General features: G+C 39.7%; 1 protein-coding gene across 2 annotated transcripts; it reads right to left on the reverse strand.

Annotated features, from left to right (window-relative positions):
* Positions 1-206: 206 nt before the first annotated feature.
* Positions 207-17657, reverse strand: LOC117369295. Of its 2 annotated transcripts, none has more exons than XM_033963670.1 (8): positions 17400-17657; positions 13540-13656; positions 12074-12164; positions 8387-8521; positions 4468-5192; positions 3459-3534; positions 2110-2256; positions 207-1474 (listed from the first exon to the last, which is right to left on the reverse strand). In XM_033963670.1, exons 2-8 carry the CDS (start codon positions 13546-13548, stop codon positions 1215-1217), a joined length of 1443 nt encoding a protein of 480 aa, XP_033819561.1. In that variant the 5' UTR covers positions 13549-13656; positions 17400-17657; the 3' UTR covers positions 207-1214. The 2 variants fall into 2 exon arrangements, with proteins under 2 accessions (XP_033819561.1, XP_033819560.1); XM_033963669.1 differs by having other exon boundaries at positions 8387-8524; positions 17400-17656.
* Between the last annotated feature and the right edge of the window lie 24 nt (positions 17658-17681).

Here is a 17681-nt window from a genome sequence, read left to right on the forward strand (position 1 = left end):
CTAACGGATGTAGCGGTATATAAGAAATAAATTACATTACATTACATTACATTGCCCCAGGTACATTAGATAGATCGTGAGCACACCAGGACAGTTAATAATGCTTGAGTACCTGAATAAATTCATGTAAACCGTTCTGAGTTTTCTTGGAAGAACGGTATAGAAAATGTAATAAACAAATAAAAACAAACTTGCAGGCATTAGGATTGTTCTAGAAATAAAAGAAGAGCATTATAATTTATTTACAGTCTTGTCACAAAGCTACATCTTAATATTGAATATGTAAACCATTTAATTTCTATCAAAGCTAAATTTTTCTGTTTTCACTAATCCAGAAAAAAATCCTCTTCTCTAAAGTATGTTTTAAAGTAAAACCACCACTAAAGAAATGTTTTTGAACTTTTAGTTGCTGGTGGTTAAACTCAATCATGTTTAAGTTATGACGGAACTAAGAGAAATATGGAAAATAATAGACATATTTTATAATTGTCCTCAGGAAGCTCTTTAGCACTTTCCTAGGGGGAGACCTTTCTTCTGCCCCAGATCTAGCTGCTGCAGCATTCCCATGGCAACGCTCAAATATCCTCAAGCATTTTCAAATGAAAAAACTAAAATGGGAGTGTTATCTTTTTTTTTTTTCCACTGCTCATACTGTGAAGTGGTATACCAACCAATGTCCCATTGCTTCCGAAGTGATAAGCAAAAAGAAATGTCTGATCACTGAGAAGTTTTTTTTCACTTCCCCCATAAAATACATACGGTCTTGTAATAACATTTTGTGCTTTGAAGCAGCAAAATAGAAATTGTTTCTTAGACACTAAATTAATTTTTCTTGCTTGAACTGAGGAGAATCTCTTTTTCAATTCCCAGGGGCTCTAGTTTATAGCAAATTCGATTCATTTGTTAAGGAGGGAGAAGAGGTGCAGGTGACAAGATTGTTACATTTTTCACCAGCATACATTACATTAGAGACTTCTATTCCACAGTTCCCCATCTTAGTTCAATGTGGATAACAAATTTGATAATCTCTTGGGACATCATCCTGGTAAACATATTATTGAACATTTAATATATTACATTTCTTAGGATCCTTTAACTACTATTCATTTCCCCTTCTTCAACGAGATTGATCATCAAGTCTCCACCTCCTAAAATACCTGTACAAAACAGACTTCTTTGCACCTTCACCCTGTAGAAGCACCATATGCAATTTCCTAGAAAAAATTAAAACAGAATGGTTCCAGAGAAGGTGTGAATATAAAGCTGACTGGTCGAGGAATATCAAAGGATAACACATGATCCTGAGGTAGCTGTGATATTGTGGTGTTCTCTGGAAGAGCTGTCTGCATTTGAGGGGCATTGAATCCTGCTGAACTCCTGCCTTGCTCGGCAATCCACGTACACTTCCTGTAGACCCGGCTTCTGCTCATTTGGGTTTGGTCCTTCACTGAAGTTACTAAAGCAGATTTTGTAGCTTAGAAAAAAAGGGGAGACACATTGTTAAAGACTTGGTATCCATCTAGTAAACATGTCAAACCACTAAGATTAGTTTTCTATCCTTGAGAATGGGGCGATATGCAAGTATGGCACTTATTCAGGTCAGTCCTGATTGATTGACAGGGCTCTGTCCTCTATTTTTTCTTGTAGATTGTGAAGTTTCTGTGCTATCACTGAATTGGCATTCTTTTAATTTTCTTGGTTTTATGGTATTTTGGTCTGTATATCAGATTTAGTGGTACTGTATATCAAATATTAATAAACATAGATTCCAATAGTCAGAACATGGGCTATTTCCTGCTTCACTCTGACCCTGAACTGGAAAAGATCTGCAACATGACAAATTGTGTGTGATTCTGCTGAATGGAGCAGACACACTTATTCCACTGCCACTGTATAGGTTTTGGAATGTTTTACACTAAGGAACATTAGTCATTCATAGAAACACTAGCCACCATGTCTTCTGTCTTGCAGGACTCAAGAATAATGCCCAGCAGTAGTGTGAGGAAAGCGGAGTTCAAAAGGGATAAAGTGACAGGATTTACCAGAGGGAGGCTACAAAAGACCATAAAAACCAGACCAGATAGATTTATGCTTTCCTGGACCACATACCTGCCTGCATGAGCCGCAGCTGTTTCTGTCTCTCCTCCTCCATTTTCTTCCTATAATCTCCAAACAGTCCTCGCATGACCTGACGTTTTTTCACCAGAGGGGCCTTCTCACTCTTTAAAATCTTAATGGCTCGAAGAGCTTCATCAACTGAAGTGAAGTGATAGGAAGCAAGAAGGAGAAACTCACAACTAACACTATACATTATAGACTTTTATATCTCAGTTTAATGCACCTTCCTTCTTTCCTTGCAAACACAGTTTCTGCGATGCAAAAGGGAAGAGTATACAGAGTCTTCACTGATCCATTAAATTTTATAAATTAATCCAACTGCATTTTAGATTTTATACAGTAAATAACTTATACAGATTTTAAAGTAGTTAATATTTATGACTTAGCTTTGAATTGTGTCGGCAAGGGGGGTCATTCTGCCGACATGCATGTTTCACCGTTCGAGAACAGAAACAGTGAGAGAACAGCAGAGATGCTAAATAAATAAAAAAGGGGGTGTTTAGCCTTGAAACAGCTATGGCGAAACATGCATGTCGGTGGAACGGCCTCCCTTGCTGACACAATTCAAAGCTAAGTCATAAATCTTAACTACTTTAAAACTCTTCTGTTTTCCAAGATAAACCTGAGAATATGCATTGGAGAAAAGATAGGTTTTCAAGTTTTCCTTGAACTTATCAATGGAAGTTATTGATTTAAGTGCCAATGGTATCAAATTTCAATACTTTGGACCGTTAACGGAGAAAATTGCATCTCTTATCTCATACACATTTATTGCAATATTTTAACAGGGCAGTGGGGTGTTCCAGAACAGGTTTGAGAATCCTTATCCTAGACCAGGGGTGGGGAATGAAGGCTGCAATCCTGTCGAATTTCCCCAATGACTATGCATGAGATCTATTTGCATACAATGCAGGCAGTGTGTGCAAATAGATTTTATGCATATTCATTGGGGAAATCCTGAAAACTCAACTGGATTACGGCCCTTGTTCCCCACCCCTGTCCTAGACAATCCTGCAGTAGTGATGAGAGGAGAAAACATATCTTCTCCACCCCCAACAACAGTTTAAAAAAATACAAAACCTCAACAAATTTAGATGCACAGCATATAGGTCCTTACAACCTAACGCCAACTCTAACCTGTACTGACCAATTAGGAGAAAGCTTTTTCAGTACATGTTATAGCCAGCTTCCTCAAATCCCTTACCTCAGGTTCCCTGCTCTTCCTCCGCCATTCCATATCCCTCCAAGACCAATTTGGTTGTGTTTCCCAATCGCCATTTCATGTGGTGTATACTTGCCTCTATTTGGTAAGCTTCACTATCTTCTTGCTGCTGACTTACCTTGCTTTGGAGTGGATTTCTGTCTTTGCAGCCCAAGTTCCAGTTGTTCCACACACCAGTCTATTTCCTTTCTCAGCTGCAAACAAAAGACATGAAAGAACAAAACATTTAGAACATCAAAGGACCAGAGAACATGAGTCCAGGCAAACTAAAAGTGAGTTTTTCTGAAGCAGAAATGCAAAAAGAAAACATGTGAGAAGTAATTGGGTAGAGATGATTCTTGCATTTGGCTACCAAATATTTTAGGATGCAAACCAGAAGTCACTTAGCACAATGTTAGACTGATGTATATTCCGTATTTCAGAAGAGAGGACTTTAGCAGTTCTGAAAACTTTCATCATTACAACTTTGGTCTCTAATAAAGGAATCATTTCTACACAACTGCTTTGCTGCTTCCCTTTAAGCAGACGCGAGATAGTTGTATCTACTCAACAATTTTAACTGACATTTGTCAAAAGCAGGGGTGGGCAACCTTTATACTCAGAGGGCTGCATGAATGTCAGTACTACCCTGAGAGGGCTGCAACATTATGTAATATCAGAATTGGAAATGCAAAGAACTTTATACACCTTCTGTGATAAACAATAAAAATTTAAACTAAAATGATAAAAACAAAATGCTACAATGGCTATTCTGAAAATATTTGCAAAAATTTATAGTATTTAAAATCACCAAAACTCTGGTTAATGACATTTTCTGTCCATACTTCTCAAAAGGCTCCTTTTACAAAGCCGCGATACGGCTTTAATGTGCGTGACTTTTAATCACGCGCTAACCCCTGCACTATCCAAAAAACTACCACCTGCTCAAGAGGAGGTGGTAGCGGCTAGCACGTCTGGCGGTTTAGCGTGCACTATTACGCACATTAAACCGCTACCATGGCTTTGTAAAAGGAGCCCATAGTCTTGGGGTCCGCATGAAATTCAATGGCCACCAGCATTTGGCCTATGAGCGGCAGGTTGCCCACCCCTGGCCCAAAGGGGGGTATAAAGGAAGAGATGTTACATACCTGAGATGCCTCATCCTGAGGACAGATATCTTTATCAGGATGCTCAATAGATCCCACCTTCACCTTTTCACCATCCTCCAACTTCTCCACTGCCTTCTTATTTTGTGAAGATTTCTTTTTTTTCTTCTTGGGCACGTCCGCTGCCTTCTTGTTCTTTACTGTGTTTTCAAAATTAAGAGCCTCTTTTTCTTTCATTTCTAACTGTCTGAGCTCTCCTTCCTCCCTCCCCAGATCCTGAGAAACACTGTTTTCTGATGGTACCATGTTTCCAGAAATCACTTCTGGATTCAAATATGGAGACATTAGTGGTGCTACTTGACATAAGGCATTTCCCATTTGAAGATCCTTGCTATTAGAAGGCAGAACAGAACTTTCTTCCTCAGGGATTAGGAAATTGAAAGCGAACTCTGATCCTTGGCTGCCAGAAGTAAGGCAGTTTAGTATTTTATTCTGAAAGATATGTCTTCCAATGTCCACTAGGTTTGAAGCAGTTCCATCAGCATATGTTTGGCCATGGTCACCTTCCCCTTGTACATTCTCCAGGCCAATGTTAATCACTTCTGAAATGGTATCACAAGGAAAGAAATCAAATCTGAAGTCATTGTCTGAAGGGATAAACCAGTTTCCTTTAGTCTCTGTGGATTCACTGGAATACTTTCGATAGGCCACACTTCCGGAATTCTTTGAGTTGCATTCCTGTATCTTCACAGCCATGGCCTTTGCAGCTACAAGGTGAAAATTCCATTCTCAGTAACATACTACACAAAAAAATGTCTAAAGACTCATTTCAGAGCAGTTTAAGAATGTGTTCACTGTGGGCATTTGTTACTGTGAATAATTAGGCTCACATTGTAACTTGAAATAACTTCAACTGTTGAGCAGTATAAGAATTAACATTTTCTGAAGGGACTTTTCAATAAGTAAATTTATGTTTCAATTATCAGAAGTCTTACTCTCCAAAGTAATTACTGCAAAGTATACAAATCAAATTTTCCTAATACAAATTATATAAGAAACAAAATTACATTATTATAAAACAGGAATGTTTACAAGTTAACAACAGATACCATTTGCAGCTTTGATATGAAGTCATAATCACGGAAGAGAATTTGAGATATCTAGATCTCAGCTCTGTACTACTCCACTTCTGGAGGGTGCATGGATTCACATTCATAATTACAATATAAAAACAGTTTGAAAAGAAGCCAAACTAGGAGGATATTTTCTACCTGAAAGCTGTAGCTTAAAAGCCAGGATTGATTGTCTCCTGCAATTCTGTATCTGAGCAGCAGAGGAGGACAACATGGCTACCTAGCTGCTGTGGTTTTTTTTCCTGTCACCCAATTAATATAGTGGACATGAGGGAGGGGTTTGAGAAACATTACATTACATTGGTGACTTATATTCTGCCAATACCTTGCAGTTCTAAGCAGATTACAAAAGATGGCTGCTGGACATTACCAGGAGAGATACAGGGTTAGGTACTGGTTATAGAGGTACTGGTCTAAGAAACAGGGGTTAGGGGCATGTGAGAAAGAAGTGATGGGAACAATAGTATTAAGCAAGATATAGGGGGCAGCCCACACCCCAATGTGTATGAGACACCCTTGCCTGGGATATCTGAAGAAAGACACAAATATAGATAAATAGAAGATGATCTCAGATAATCTAAATGTAACCCCTTCTATTGCTGACAGAAGCAAAATTAAATTGCTTGTGATTAACTAAGTCATTATAGAGTTGCTAATGTTAGGGAAAATTGCTAATGAAGTAAGATTGACAAGAAATCATATGACCAATGAACCAAATATAGACCTAATGGCAAAATGCAGTCATATGCAATTTATCATTGGATCTTAATGAAGTAATTATATTGTAACTGGAAGATGTACTAACTTGCATATGAATAATAAATGAAATTATTTTATGAAGCTAATAAAATGGCCTGTCACCTGTGGTTCAGAGAGATTCTTGGGTTGGACTCTGTCACTTAGCAGACCACTAAGATCTCCCATTAAGGCCTTGGTTGTTACTTCTTTCATCTTTGAGGAAGGCCAAGGAAGAACTGGGGGTAGGGCATCTGTCCATATAGTTATTCAGAGCAAACAGCAGGAATGGAGTATATGTGAAAGAGAAACTAGAGGAGAGTAGATATATATGTATATATCTGTGAATCTGAGAGGGGAACAATAAGGGAGATAAGGTAGTTTAGGAGTGAAGAGAGGAGAGAAAGAGGTCAGGGGTTAAAGGAGGAGTAATAACAAGGTGAAGAGAATGGATGCAAGGGTGAGCGGGGCTGGAACCAAGGAAGGTACAAGCTGCTTCTATCTCTGGATCATGCCCCCCCACTCTCCAAGATCGCACAACTTCCCTTTCTTCCTTCTCTTCTTGCTTCATCCTTTTCTTCCCATCTCCACCCCATCTTCCCTCTCCCTGCCTTCTCCTTTTATATTCTGCCTTTTCCAGGAGTAAAGCAAAATGTATATTACATAAAACAAAATATACTTTGTGCATGAGTGATGCCTACATAAAGATAGGAAGAAAATTTAAGCACATAAAATGCTCGTCCCTTCTTTTCCTGTGCCTCATCTCCAGCTCTACTCTCATTCCCTTCTCCTTCTTGCCTCCCCATCTCCAATCCTCCCTTCTTTTTTTCCCTGTCCTGGAGAACTCTTTCTTTCTACTTCCATATTGATACCTGCAATTCCTCACCTATAAAACGCTGAAAATAATAAAATTAGACAAGACATTTGGAAAATAACTAATTTTATTCTAAAAAATAAATTTGCATTTTTTGATATGCAAAATAAATCTAATTTAAGTAAATGTGTATAATAACTGCTGCAGAATTTTGGTGAGTTATAGGCAGGCTTTGGGTAGACTAAACTTGGACATCTTGTTACGATAACTGAACCTTTCCCAGGACATTCTAGACAGAACTTAGAGGTTTTTGGCTAGACTTGTTTTAGATGCAGCTAAGTACAAAAAAGGTACTCAAATTTACCAAATGACCACTGGAGGGATTAATGATGTCCACACACATCCCCAATGGTCATTACCCCCTCCCACCCCACAAAGATCTGAATGTCTCTAGAACAGCAGTACTTGGTATGGGAAAGCCTAAAAGAGCATCACACAGGTGACTTAAGTAACCTGGTGGGTGGGCTAGTGAACCAAAGAGAAGAGTATCCAGACCCGTAAGCCCAGAAATATATGGGCTACCCACTACATGTATGATAGGAAGTGTGAGACCACCAAAACCCTATTTTACTGCCATATAGGTGCCACCTGTAGCCATAATGGGTATAGTAGGTTTTGGAGGAGTTTTGGGGGGGCTCACCATAAATTATAAGGGGTTTATGGTAAGATGTACATCTGGCATCCTTTATGTGAAGTTTACAGCAGTGCCCTCTAAGATGTCCCACTGCTCTGTTGCCATGTCTATGTGATCAGTCCATCACAATGATGGCCACTTCCATGTCAAAATGGTCTGGATTTGAATGTTTCTGTGGTCAAAAATGGGGTATAAAGCTAGGCGTTTAACAGTCTGGCTTTCAAAAATGGACATTATTGGGCTTCCGAATTTGGACGTTTTGCATGAAATGTCTAAGTCAGAATTAGACGTCCTTTTCGAAAATGGCCCTCTAAGGCTCTAGTGCTATCCCAAAAATGTCCTGGATGGTTACACCCATTTCCTTTCTTAGAGAAACAGAGTTGTGCACCACAGGGCTTTACTGCTGTGGTCCTTATACATCACAAACAGATCTAGGGTAACAGAAAAAATAGCAATTAGTCTAATATTTAGACCAAATCTCTGAAGAATATTCATTAGAAATCTTTTCAAACATTCTAGTTTGCAGTCATTTAATGTCTGGAGTTGAGGATCTCTGGTATAACACTTTACCTCCTACCCATTTACCTGATTTCTCCATTTGCTGTCGCTCATTGGAAATCTTCTGGCGGTAATCACCGAACACTCGATTCATCAACTGTCGTTTCTTAACAAAGGGGGCCTTGCGGGACTGCAGCACCTTGAGAATTCGCTGCGTCTCTCCTACTACACAGAAAAATCAGAAGCATAAGAAATCAAGGACCTAGATGGTTAACAGAAATGCACAGCAAAGCCCTTAAATAGGTTCTACTGAACCCTTAGAGCCCAATAGTATTTACAGAATTGAAGCACTTTCTTTACCAGCCTGTAAAACTGTAACAAAACATATTCTTCAGACTACAAACTTGCTTAAGCTTTTAGTCTTGGTAAGCTGACAAACCTGGTACAAACAGTCTAAAATGAACAATAGGCAGATGATAGAACATACTGACACCAGTATGGCACATGAAAGATGATTTATTGGATGGACACAAACTCGACACAGCCAAGTTTCGGCAATCATTTGCATCGGGGGTATAATTTCAGCTTTGCATACAGATTTAACATCATAGGTTAACAACCAACTAAACATCAGTTGTAAAAGTAAATCAGCAACCATGTTTATTTGTTGATCACTGCTCCTGGTTTGCCTCTCTGTTTGTCTACTTTAGTCTTCGTAATTTATTTAGTTATTTATTCAATTTTTTAGCCCATTCTCCCTAAGGAGCTCAGAACAGGTTACAAATCAGGTACTCAATAATTTTCCCTATCTGTCCTGGTGGGCTCACAGTCTATCTAATGTACCTGGGGTAGAGGAGGATTAAGTGCCCAGGGTCACAAGGAGCAGTGCAGGAATTGAACCCACAACCTCAGGGTGCTGAGGCTGTGGCTCTAACCATTACATCACATTCTCCTCCATGTGTGGAATAGTGGTTAGAGGTTCTCCTTTTTTAAAAAAATCTATAAATATTATTCCTCATCTCTGTGTGTACATTTCTATTCTTGTGTTTGGGTTACTTTCACAGTCACAATCCAAAAAGCCATATTTACGCTATTTTTTTGAAATAGTTAATGACTGATTTGTATCCTTAAAAGGGCATAATCGAAAGGGACGTCTAAGTCCGTTTACTTCTATCTCGCAAGTTAAAAAGAGCCCAAGACACATTTTCGAAAGACGTCCAACTTTTTTTACTTTCGAAAATCGTCTAATTATATACGTCCTGCCGATCTGATCGTCCAAGCCACTAAATCGTCCATCTTTATACCACATTTCCATCCAACTTTCCGTCCAAGTCCAAAACATTTAGAACAAGCCCTGTTGGACGTGGGAGGGGTCTGCAAAGTGATGGACTGCACATCCAGACATGCCACCTAAATAGTGGGGTACCTTACAAGGCACTGCTGTGAACTTCACAAAAAGGGTGCCATGGCTTCTCCTCACTACAGCTCCCTTATAGGTGATGGGGAGCCCCCCAAACCACTTCCAGAATCCCCTAGACCCACTTATCTACCACCCCAATAGCCATTATGGCTTCAGGAGCCACTTATATGGCAGTAAAAAAGGGTTTTGGGGGTGTATAGGGGAGTGCACATGTTTAAGTATCAATGCAGTGATTACAGGGGCTTATGGGCATGGGTCCTCTTCTCTATGTGTCCCTAACCCACCCCCAAGATGACTTAAGCTAGGTTTTCCTATGTCAGGTGGCCAGGTGATGATGGTCTGGAGGCTGAAATTAAAGTTGTGAATAAAATTTTTATGGAGGGGGGTTGGTGATCACTGGGGTAGTGTGGGGGGGGGTCTGTGTTATGTGTTTTGAAGTGCTTATCTGGTGAGTTTAGGTGGGTTTCCGTCTAAGCTCTGTTGTAAAACTTTTGGTTTTACATGCTGTACGACTAAGTCTAAGCCGGCCCACGTCCCGCCCAACTCCTGCCCTCGACACGCCTCTCGAACCACCCCGTTTAGCTTTGGACGTTGAACGGCACTATGAAGGCCTAGGTCGTTTAGAAATACGTCCAAAACCCGTTTTTATTTTCGGCGCGTGGACGTTTTTGAGAAATGTTCATCCAAGTGCCGACTTAGGCCGGTTTTTGGACGTTTTTCTCTTTTGATTATGAGCCCCATAGTGCTTTATGAAGTGTTTTAGTGACAATAGTTTATTAATTAATTTATTTTAAAATACTTATAGCCCGCATCATCAACCATCCATGCGGATAACAAAGAATACATCCATAATTAAAACAAAATATTACATACGTAATGAAACACATAACAAATAATTATAAACAAATAAACATACATGAACTTTTTCCCTTATCTTTAAAACCAGACAACTACAAAATTACAAAACGGGCAGATCTGAAAAGGGAATCCGTAAAAAATAGGTTTTCAAACTCTTTCGAAATGCCCAAAAATCAGTGAGCAGTGTAGCTGTAAAATGGTCACATTTTCCATGTTTGCAATAAAGACCATGTGCTAATTTTTCTATTAGTGCATGAGCCCTTAACTACACCTATTGTCTAGCCAGTAAGGGATCTTGCACCTACCACGCACTAACTGATTAGCATAGCTGTGCCCATTCTCTACCCCCAAACATTCCAACAGTGCTAAAAAATATATTTTATTTTTTAGCACATGGGTAGGTGCATGCAGATGCAAAAAATAGCACAGGGTGCTTGAGCACACCCCTCAGTAGTATTTTATGTGTTTGGGCTTACTACAGCTTAGTAAAAGGGCCCATAGAATACTAGAAGTTACAAGTGTATGTCTGGCATTTAGCTGCACATTTACCCCAGCTTTATTACTGGCATTAAGGGGCTGATTCTACAAATGAGCATCACAATTGAAGGCGGTGGTAGATGTCCTACCGCTATCTGGCAGCCATTCAGGATGCAAGTTTTTAGAGAAAATTCGGGCCAGGAAGGATGCCTACACTGTAGGCATTTGTTGCGGGCTTAGGGAGATGTGTAGGGACACTTAAGCTCACCCAAGGCATGCTTTCGCTTGGAAGTGGCCTTCAGCAAGTTTAAGCATCCCTATGCATCTCCCTAGAGCAGACATGGGCAACTCCAGTCCTCGAGGTCTGGAATCTAATCGGGTTTTCAGGATTTCCCCAATGAATATGCATGAGATCTATTTGCGTGCACTGCTTCAATGCATATTCATTAGGGAAATCCTGAAAACCCAATTGGATTCTGGCCCTCGAGGACCGGATTTGCTCACCCCTGTCCTAGAGTCACGACATGCCTGAAATGTAGGCCTGAAAAATGCTGTCGTACATTTTAATTGGAAAAGAAGATGCAGCCGGCGGAGCTGATCGCAGCACAGGAATCCCCGATCAGCTGAGCTGGCAGGACTCCCCAAAACTGCAACTTCAGGGAGTCCTGTTGCCTTAGCTGATCGTGGGGGAAACCCTGCCATCAGCTGAGCAAGTTGCAGCAGTGGACCCTCCCTCCCCACATCTGTGATCAGCAAGAGGGATGCCTACTCCCTCTTGCCTAACATCCCTCGATCCCCCAACACCCCACATTTTAAAACTCTGATTATTAATGCATTAATCACAGTTAACTGCGATTAACTTAAAGCCCTAATTGTAACACCACAGTTTTATCTTAAACTGAAATGCAGTTTTATTCAGTGAACCCTTCAATGAAATGCATCCCTGTAACAGATTTACAATGAAAACTGGCCATGTGTACATTGACTATATGTAGATTTTATTCAGGTATGGGGAGTACCTTGTTTGGGAGTCGGATTCAGCCGAAGCAGACCTCTCTCAAGTTGTCGAATACACCACTCCAGCTCATCTTTAAATGTGCCTTGAGGAGCCTATAACAATTAAAGTACATAAGTCATATAGATACTATACAATAATACATTGTGTCTCTTAATAAATACCATTTGAAGGAAAAAACTTCCAGTTGAGCAATGGAGTGGGAGACATGCTGATTTTCCAGTTCCTGAGCTCTCTCATCAGTGCCCTATCACTATTTTGAATTATTACTTACCATCATAGTGATACTGGAGCTGAAATTGGATAATAATGCATTTAATGGTGGCAAAATTCACAAGAAAGGAGAAAGAGAAAAGTTGCACATGCAATCTGAAGATGGCGAATGGAGGGGCTCCCCCATTGCCGACAGTAGGTTCAGAATGGGCCTCTGAAATAGCAGATAAAGTGCAGACGGTGGTGAACATTTCCTTGGAAAACAACTCCAGATTATTGTGGATAAATTGGATTCAGTGGAGAACTGCTTTACTACACTTGCTACAGAACTTCCAAAAATTTTAAAACAAAATTAAAAACATTTCTTTTTCTTGATGCTTTCGAGACCTAAATGCCCTTTTAAGGGCTACGTAGTTTTAATCTACTTTTAGATACCCTCCCTTTTGTCTTTTCCCTATATGTTCTCTTTCATATTTGATAAATTGTAGTTCTATCCTTCTTCTCTTTTTTGTTCCTGTTTGTTTTGGTATTGTTTTTAAATGTTTTGAATTATGATTATTGTTTTAAAGGATGTATAGTTACCCCATACATGTTTTTAACATAATGTTCACCGCCTAGAAGGCCGATTGGGCGGTTTATTGCTACTCCACTTACTCAAAACATTTCACAATTGGAAGAGCAGATGGACAAACCGGAAAATCACTCACATAGGAGCAATCCATGTTTAATAGGCTCTCCATAAACAGTTTCAGATTGTGAACTTAAAATATTGCTTGGAAGCCTGTCTCACAGAAACTTTACAATTACAGAGCAAAGCAGGGATGCTGAGAATTGAATGCGCTCACCTTATGGGAGTTAAGCATGCTGGAGGGGAAAGACTGCATTTGGTGATTTTCAAATTGGCCAGCTACACACATAAAGCAGAAATTTTACAGTCATTCATAGTAGGAAAAACTGGACTAAGGAGGTAATAAAGTATTATGTTTCCAGGATTTTTTTCATCTAAAGTCTCTGCAATGAGGAAGAGGTTTTCTCCTTTTTGCATAAAGTTGTATCAAATGGAGGTATGTTTCAATCTACAGTACCCATATAAATTGAGGATCCCCCACAATGGTGTTAATAAAATATGAGAGAAAGTGGAAGAGGCAATGGTTTTTGTGAGGGTCCCTGTTTGTCTCTTTCACATTTTTCTAACTGTAATATTAGAAGAGGTTGAATGATTTTAATATAAGGTGACAAGATAAACTCGTTTCTTACCTCTTCCATTGAAAGACTAGTATTTCCTCTGGAAGACAGCACTGAAGACCTTGAACATCAAATGCCACCGCAAGGGTACAACATTCATCTGAAGTCTTCACCCACTTCCTTATTTCTCTACAATGAGACAGTAGTACAGAGATGAGAAATGCAGAAAAGGCTCCTCCCAGCCAAGTCTAGAATTTAAAGAGTTCAGATATAGCCTTTATTAATGCACTATCACTCTCCTAAGGTGGTCTCTGAAGTATGAGTACTTGGTCTTTGTACGGTAGGAGATGGAGAAGAAAAAGGGGGAGTGCTAAATGCAATTGATGATGGTCAAATAGAATGAAATATAGAGCAAAGAATAGATTCAACAACACAACTACATTCATGGCTCATGGAATAGCATTGTATCTGTGCACCTGACAACTTGGGGACATGAGTTCTATCTGTGAGGTTCCTCTGCTTGCTCTGCTTTGAATTGCCAGTACTGTTGGTAATATCTACCAGATAGTGGTCCTTTTCCCTCTTTGAGTATTGGGTTTTCAAACCTTTACAGGTCACAGGATCCCAATCTGTTTGTTTGTTTTTTTAAAAAGGGAGGATTGGCACTCAGGGCTGTGGAGTCAAAAGCAATTTTGGATGGATCCAGAATGGGAATCCATAACAACGTATCGATTGACTTCAGCTTCAGAATAAAACCATGTAATAACGTATTGCACATTTTCATTTGACAGAATTTTTGTTTTGTTCAGGTTCTTTGTTTAAACAAATATATTTTGCGGGTTTTTTTGTCCTAATTTTGTACAAAATGAAATATCCTTTGTTTCTGTAATTAAGCACATTTTTCTCTGATTTACTATACATTTTAGGAGTTGGAGTCAGACAGTAGAAAAACAGAAGAGTTGGAGTTGAAAATTTGGGGTTTCTTTTACTAAGGTGCGTTAGGGACTTAATGCGCAGAATAGCATGCGCTAAATTGCCCTGCGCGCTAGACCTTAACGCCAGCATTGAACTGGCATTATTTTAGAAGCGTACCACGCGGTTTGGCGCGCGGTAATTTTGTGCGTGTGCTAAAAATGCTAGCGCACCTTAGTAAAAGGAGCCCTTGGTGTACTGTCTCTACTGTCCTGCTGGCACCTATCCTCCTTGTTCCCTTAGATCTAGTACTTCCTTGTAATAGCAGTAAGCTAAATTTCCTATGGCTCAAGTTCACCTTTTGTAATGGCAGCTCTACTTTTTGCCAGGGGGCAATTGCCCTAGTTGCACTGCCCAACACTATTCCTGCCATATGTGACTGAGGTATTCTGTTAGCATGATTTTTCTATGTAGCATTCTGTAGTAATTTGGTTTATTCAGCTTTCTCAATACTGGAGGGGATATTTGTGAAGGGGAGACAGAAGTTTTGTTGATCTTTATTCTGTATTATTTGTGATTTATAAAATGACAATTGTACAGAATATTGTTTCTTTTTATACTTTAATAAAATGATTTCAATATTCGAGGCTTGTGCAGATGGAATCAGATAAACTAAATTAAACCTTAAGCTTATATACTGCATTTTCTCTATAAGGATAGAGCTCGACACGGTTTACCAGAGTTTAAGAAAGGAAAATATAATAAGAATTAGTGGTTATATAGAGAGCTGTGGAATTTACATTTTTGAAAATAGCCACGTTTTCAGATATTTTTGACATAATTGGAAAGAGCCCAAATTACACAGCTGGACAGGAAAGTTATTCCAAAGCTCAGTAATTCTAAAGTAGAGAGATTTCCCTAATTTTCCAACTAAGTTTCCAGGGACAGGGATGGGGACAAAGTTTGTCCCCATGTCATTCTCTACTCTAAACCAAAACGGTCCCAGGAAACTAGAACTCCCTCTAGTAGTCTCCACCTGGGAACACCTAGGGATGTCCAAAAAAACCTAAAGCCACTGATTATATAAAGCTCCAGTTTTCTTAAATTTGCTATTATTTTTGCTTAATGGAGCAATTTTCTTTGAATTATAGCTATAACTTTTATGTTTTCACACTCAGAAATCCACCCCCCACCCCAAGCTCACAGTCAGTGAAAGTATGAAATGCAAGTGCATGGATGCTGCAGAGTCTAAGAGAAGCCAGTTCAAGGTCCTACAGGGGTCTATGGGGTCATCGGTTCAGGGTTTACCTTGGATTTTGTTAATCTCTTGTGGAAGACTTATCTTACAGGTCTACAAGCATGCCAGCTTTATACTGGTTAGTGTTCCCACTCCAGGAGACCTCTCCACAGCTTAAGGACCTGGCTACTAGCCTGTGTGGCCTGAGGGAGGCCTGGGAGGACTTTGCTGTCCCAAGGTATAGCTTCCTCTGTAGGGGATTTCAGTTCCCTTGTTCAGCTGTGTCATTAACCACCTTCACTGTGACACCACTGGCATCACCATAGACCCAGTGGTTAACGACACAGCCGAGGGAGGTGTTAAACTGATAACTGACTTTGCTACTGGTATCATCACAGACCCAGTGCAGCATGAGGCCTTGTTGCAGGGAGTTGAACAGCATTGCAGGCTTTATCCTATCTCAAGAAGATATTGAATGCTTGAGTGTTTGGAATGCCATTGGTAGATGACTCCACCAAAGTGTACATGTTTAGCAATCCAGTTGGGTTTTCAGGATTTCCCCAATGAATTTACATGATATCCATTTGCATGTACTGCTTCCATTGTATACACATAGATTTCATAATCCAAAGGGGCACAAAGATGTATCCAAAAAATAAATCTCCAACCTGAAAGACGTTAGCTCTACATGAATTCTTGTCAGGAACAGGACAAAAAAAATGGAGCCTAAGGGCATACAAATAGACCTCATGCATATTAATTTGGAAAATCCTGAAAACCTGACCTGGTGAGGTCAGAGTTTGTATGCCCCTGCACTAAAACATCAGAAGTACCAGGTTCAGTATGGCCCCCATCCCATGTGGGTTCCATTACAAAATACTACAACAATTCTCCCTATAGAGCATCCAGGATCTCTCTAATTCTAGAAGACCCTGCAAAAGAGATGCTCCAATCAACATCCAGCATAATGACATCACCTATCAGAAGTATGTCCCCTTTCATAGCTATATTGTGAATGTCTTCAATTAAATCTCTGGCCACTTCTGTCTGTGAAGGAGGCCTTTATATCACACCGATGTAAACAGATTTTCTGTTCCCTATTTCCAGATTAATCCTGAGTGCTTCTTCCTTATCTGGTAAGTCCTGCAATTCTGACACTTTAATATTATCTTTAACAAAGAATGCCACTCTTTCTCCCTTTCTTTCTACCCTGTTCTTTCTGAATAGGTTATAATCTAGAATAACTCTAATAACCCAGTCATGTCTATGCGACAGCCACTAAATCTAAGCCATCACATTTCTGCTGATGAAAATATTCAATTTTCCCTTTAGACTATCTTCCCCAGCATCTTTTGTAGAAATATATATCTTTATCTATATATTTATTTCTGTGATGAGTGTTTAAAGCAGATTTATTTTAGTTAGGCCCCAGGGTATACTATAAATAATTCTGTGAGCGCTGCAAACAAATATTTCTCATTGCTCAGAGGTGCCTCTTGCATAGATCTGTCATTTAAAGCAAAGCTCAGAGTACAGTACAGTGTTTATGATGCTCTATTTCTAGTTGGCTCATACATTTGGTGTTCTGTGCATGTGGCTGATAGTTTGTTTTGTAGCTGTACCCTAGGGTATTCCTTGTGGTACCTTGCTCAGAGTCTATTACAATAAATATGAAATAGAAATCATTCTCAGTCATGCTCTGTTGATTTACACATTATCATAAATTAAATAGAAATCAATACTGTTAACTGGCAGGGATGGTTATGGCGGGGTTTGTTCGTACCCATGCAAGATCTATTCCCAATATTGAGCAACCTCCTTGACTGTATCCAGGCACGGATAATTTCCATTTAGGAAAGTTGGCTCCCGTGGGTGAAGGGCTTATTTTCTCCTGCAGCTATCTCTTCGAGCTCTCTTCCGGGCTTATATTATCCTGGAAATCTCCTTGCCACACTCTGCGACCACAATTTCTCTGTTCTCCGGAGTTTTTCTTCCCCTCCCGCTGGCTTCTTTTCCTTTAAACTTCTTCCTGCTAGTGGTGCTCCTCTTAAAAGTGTCCCGTCCC

The sequence above is a fragment of the Geotrypetes seraphini genome, chromosome 11 (genome assembly GCF_902459505.1).
Source record: "Geotrypetes seraphini chromosome 11, aGeoSer1.1, whole genome shotgun sequence".
Taxonomy (NCBI): domain Eukaryota; kingdom Metazoa; phylum Chordata; class Amphibia; order Gymnophiona; family Dermophiidae; genus Geotrypetes; species Geotrypetes seraphini.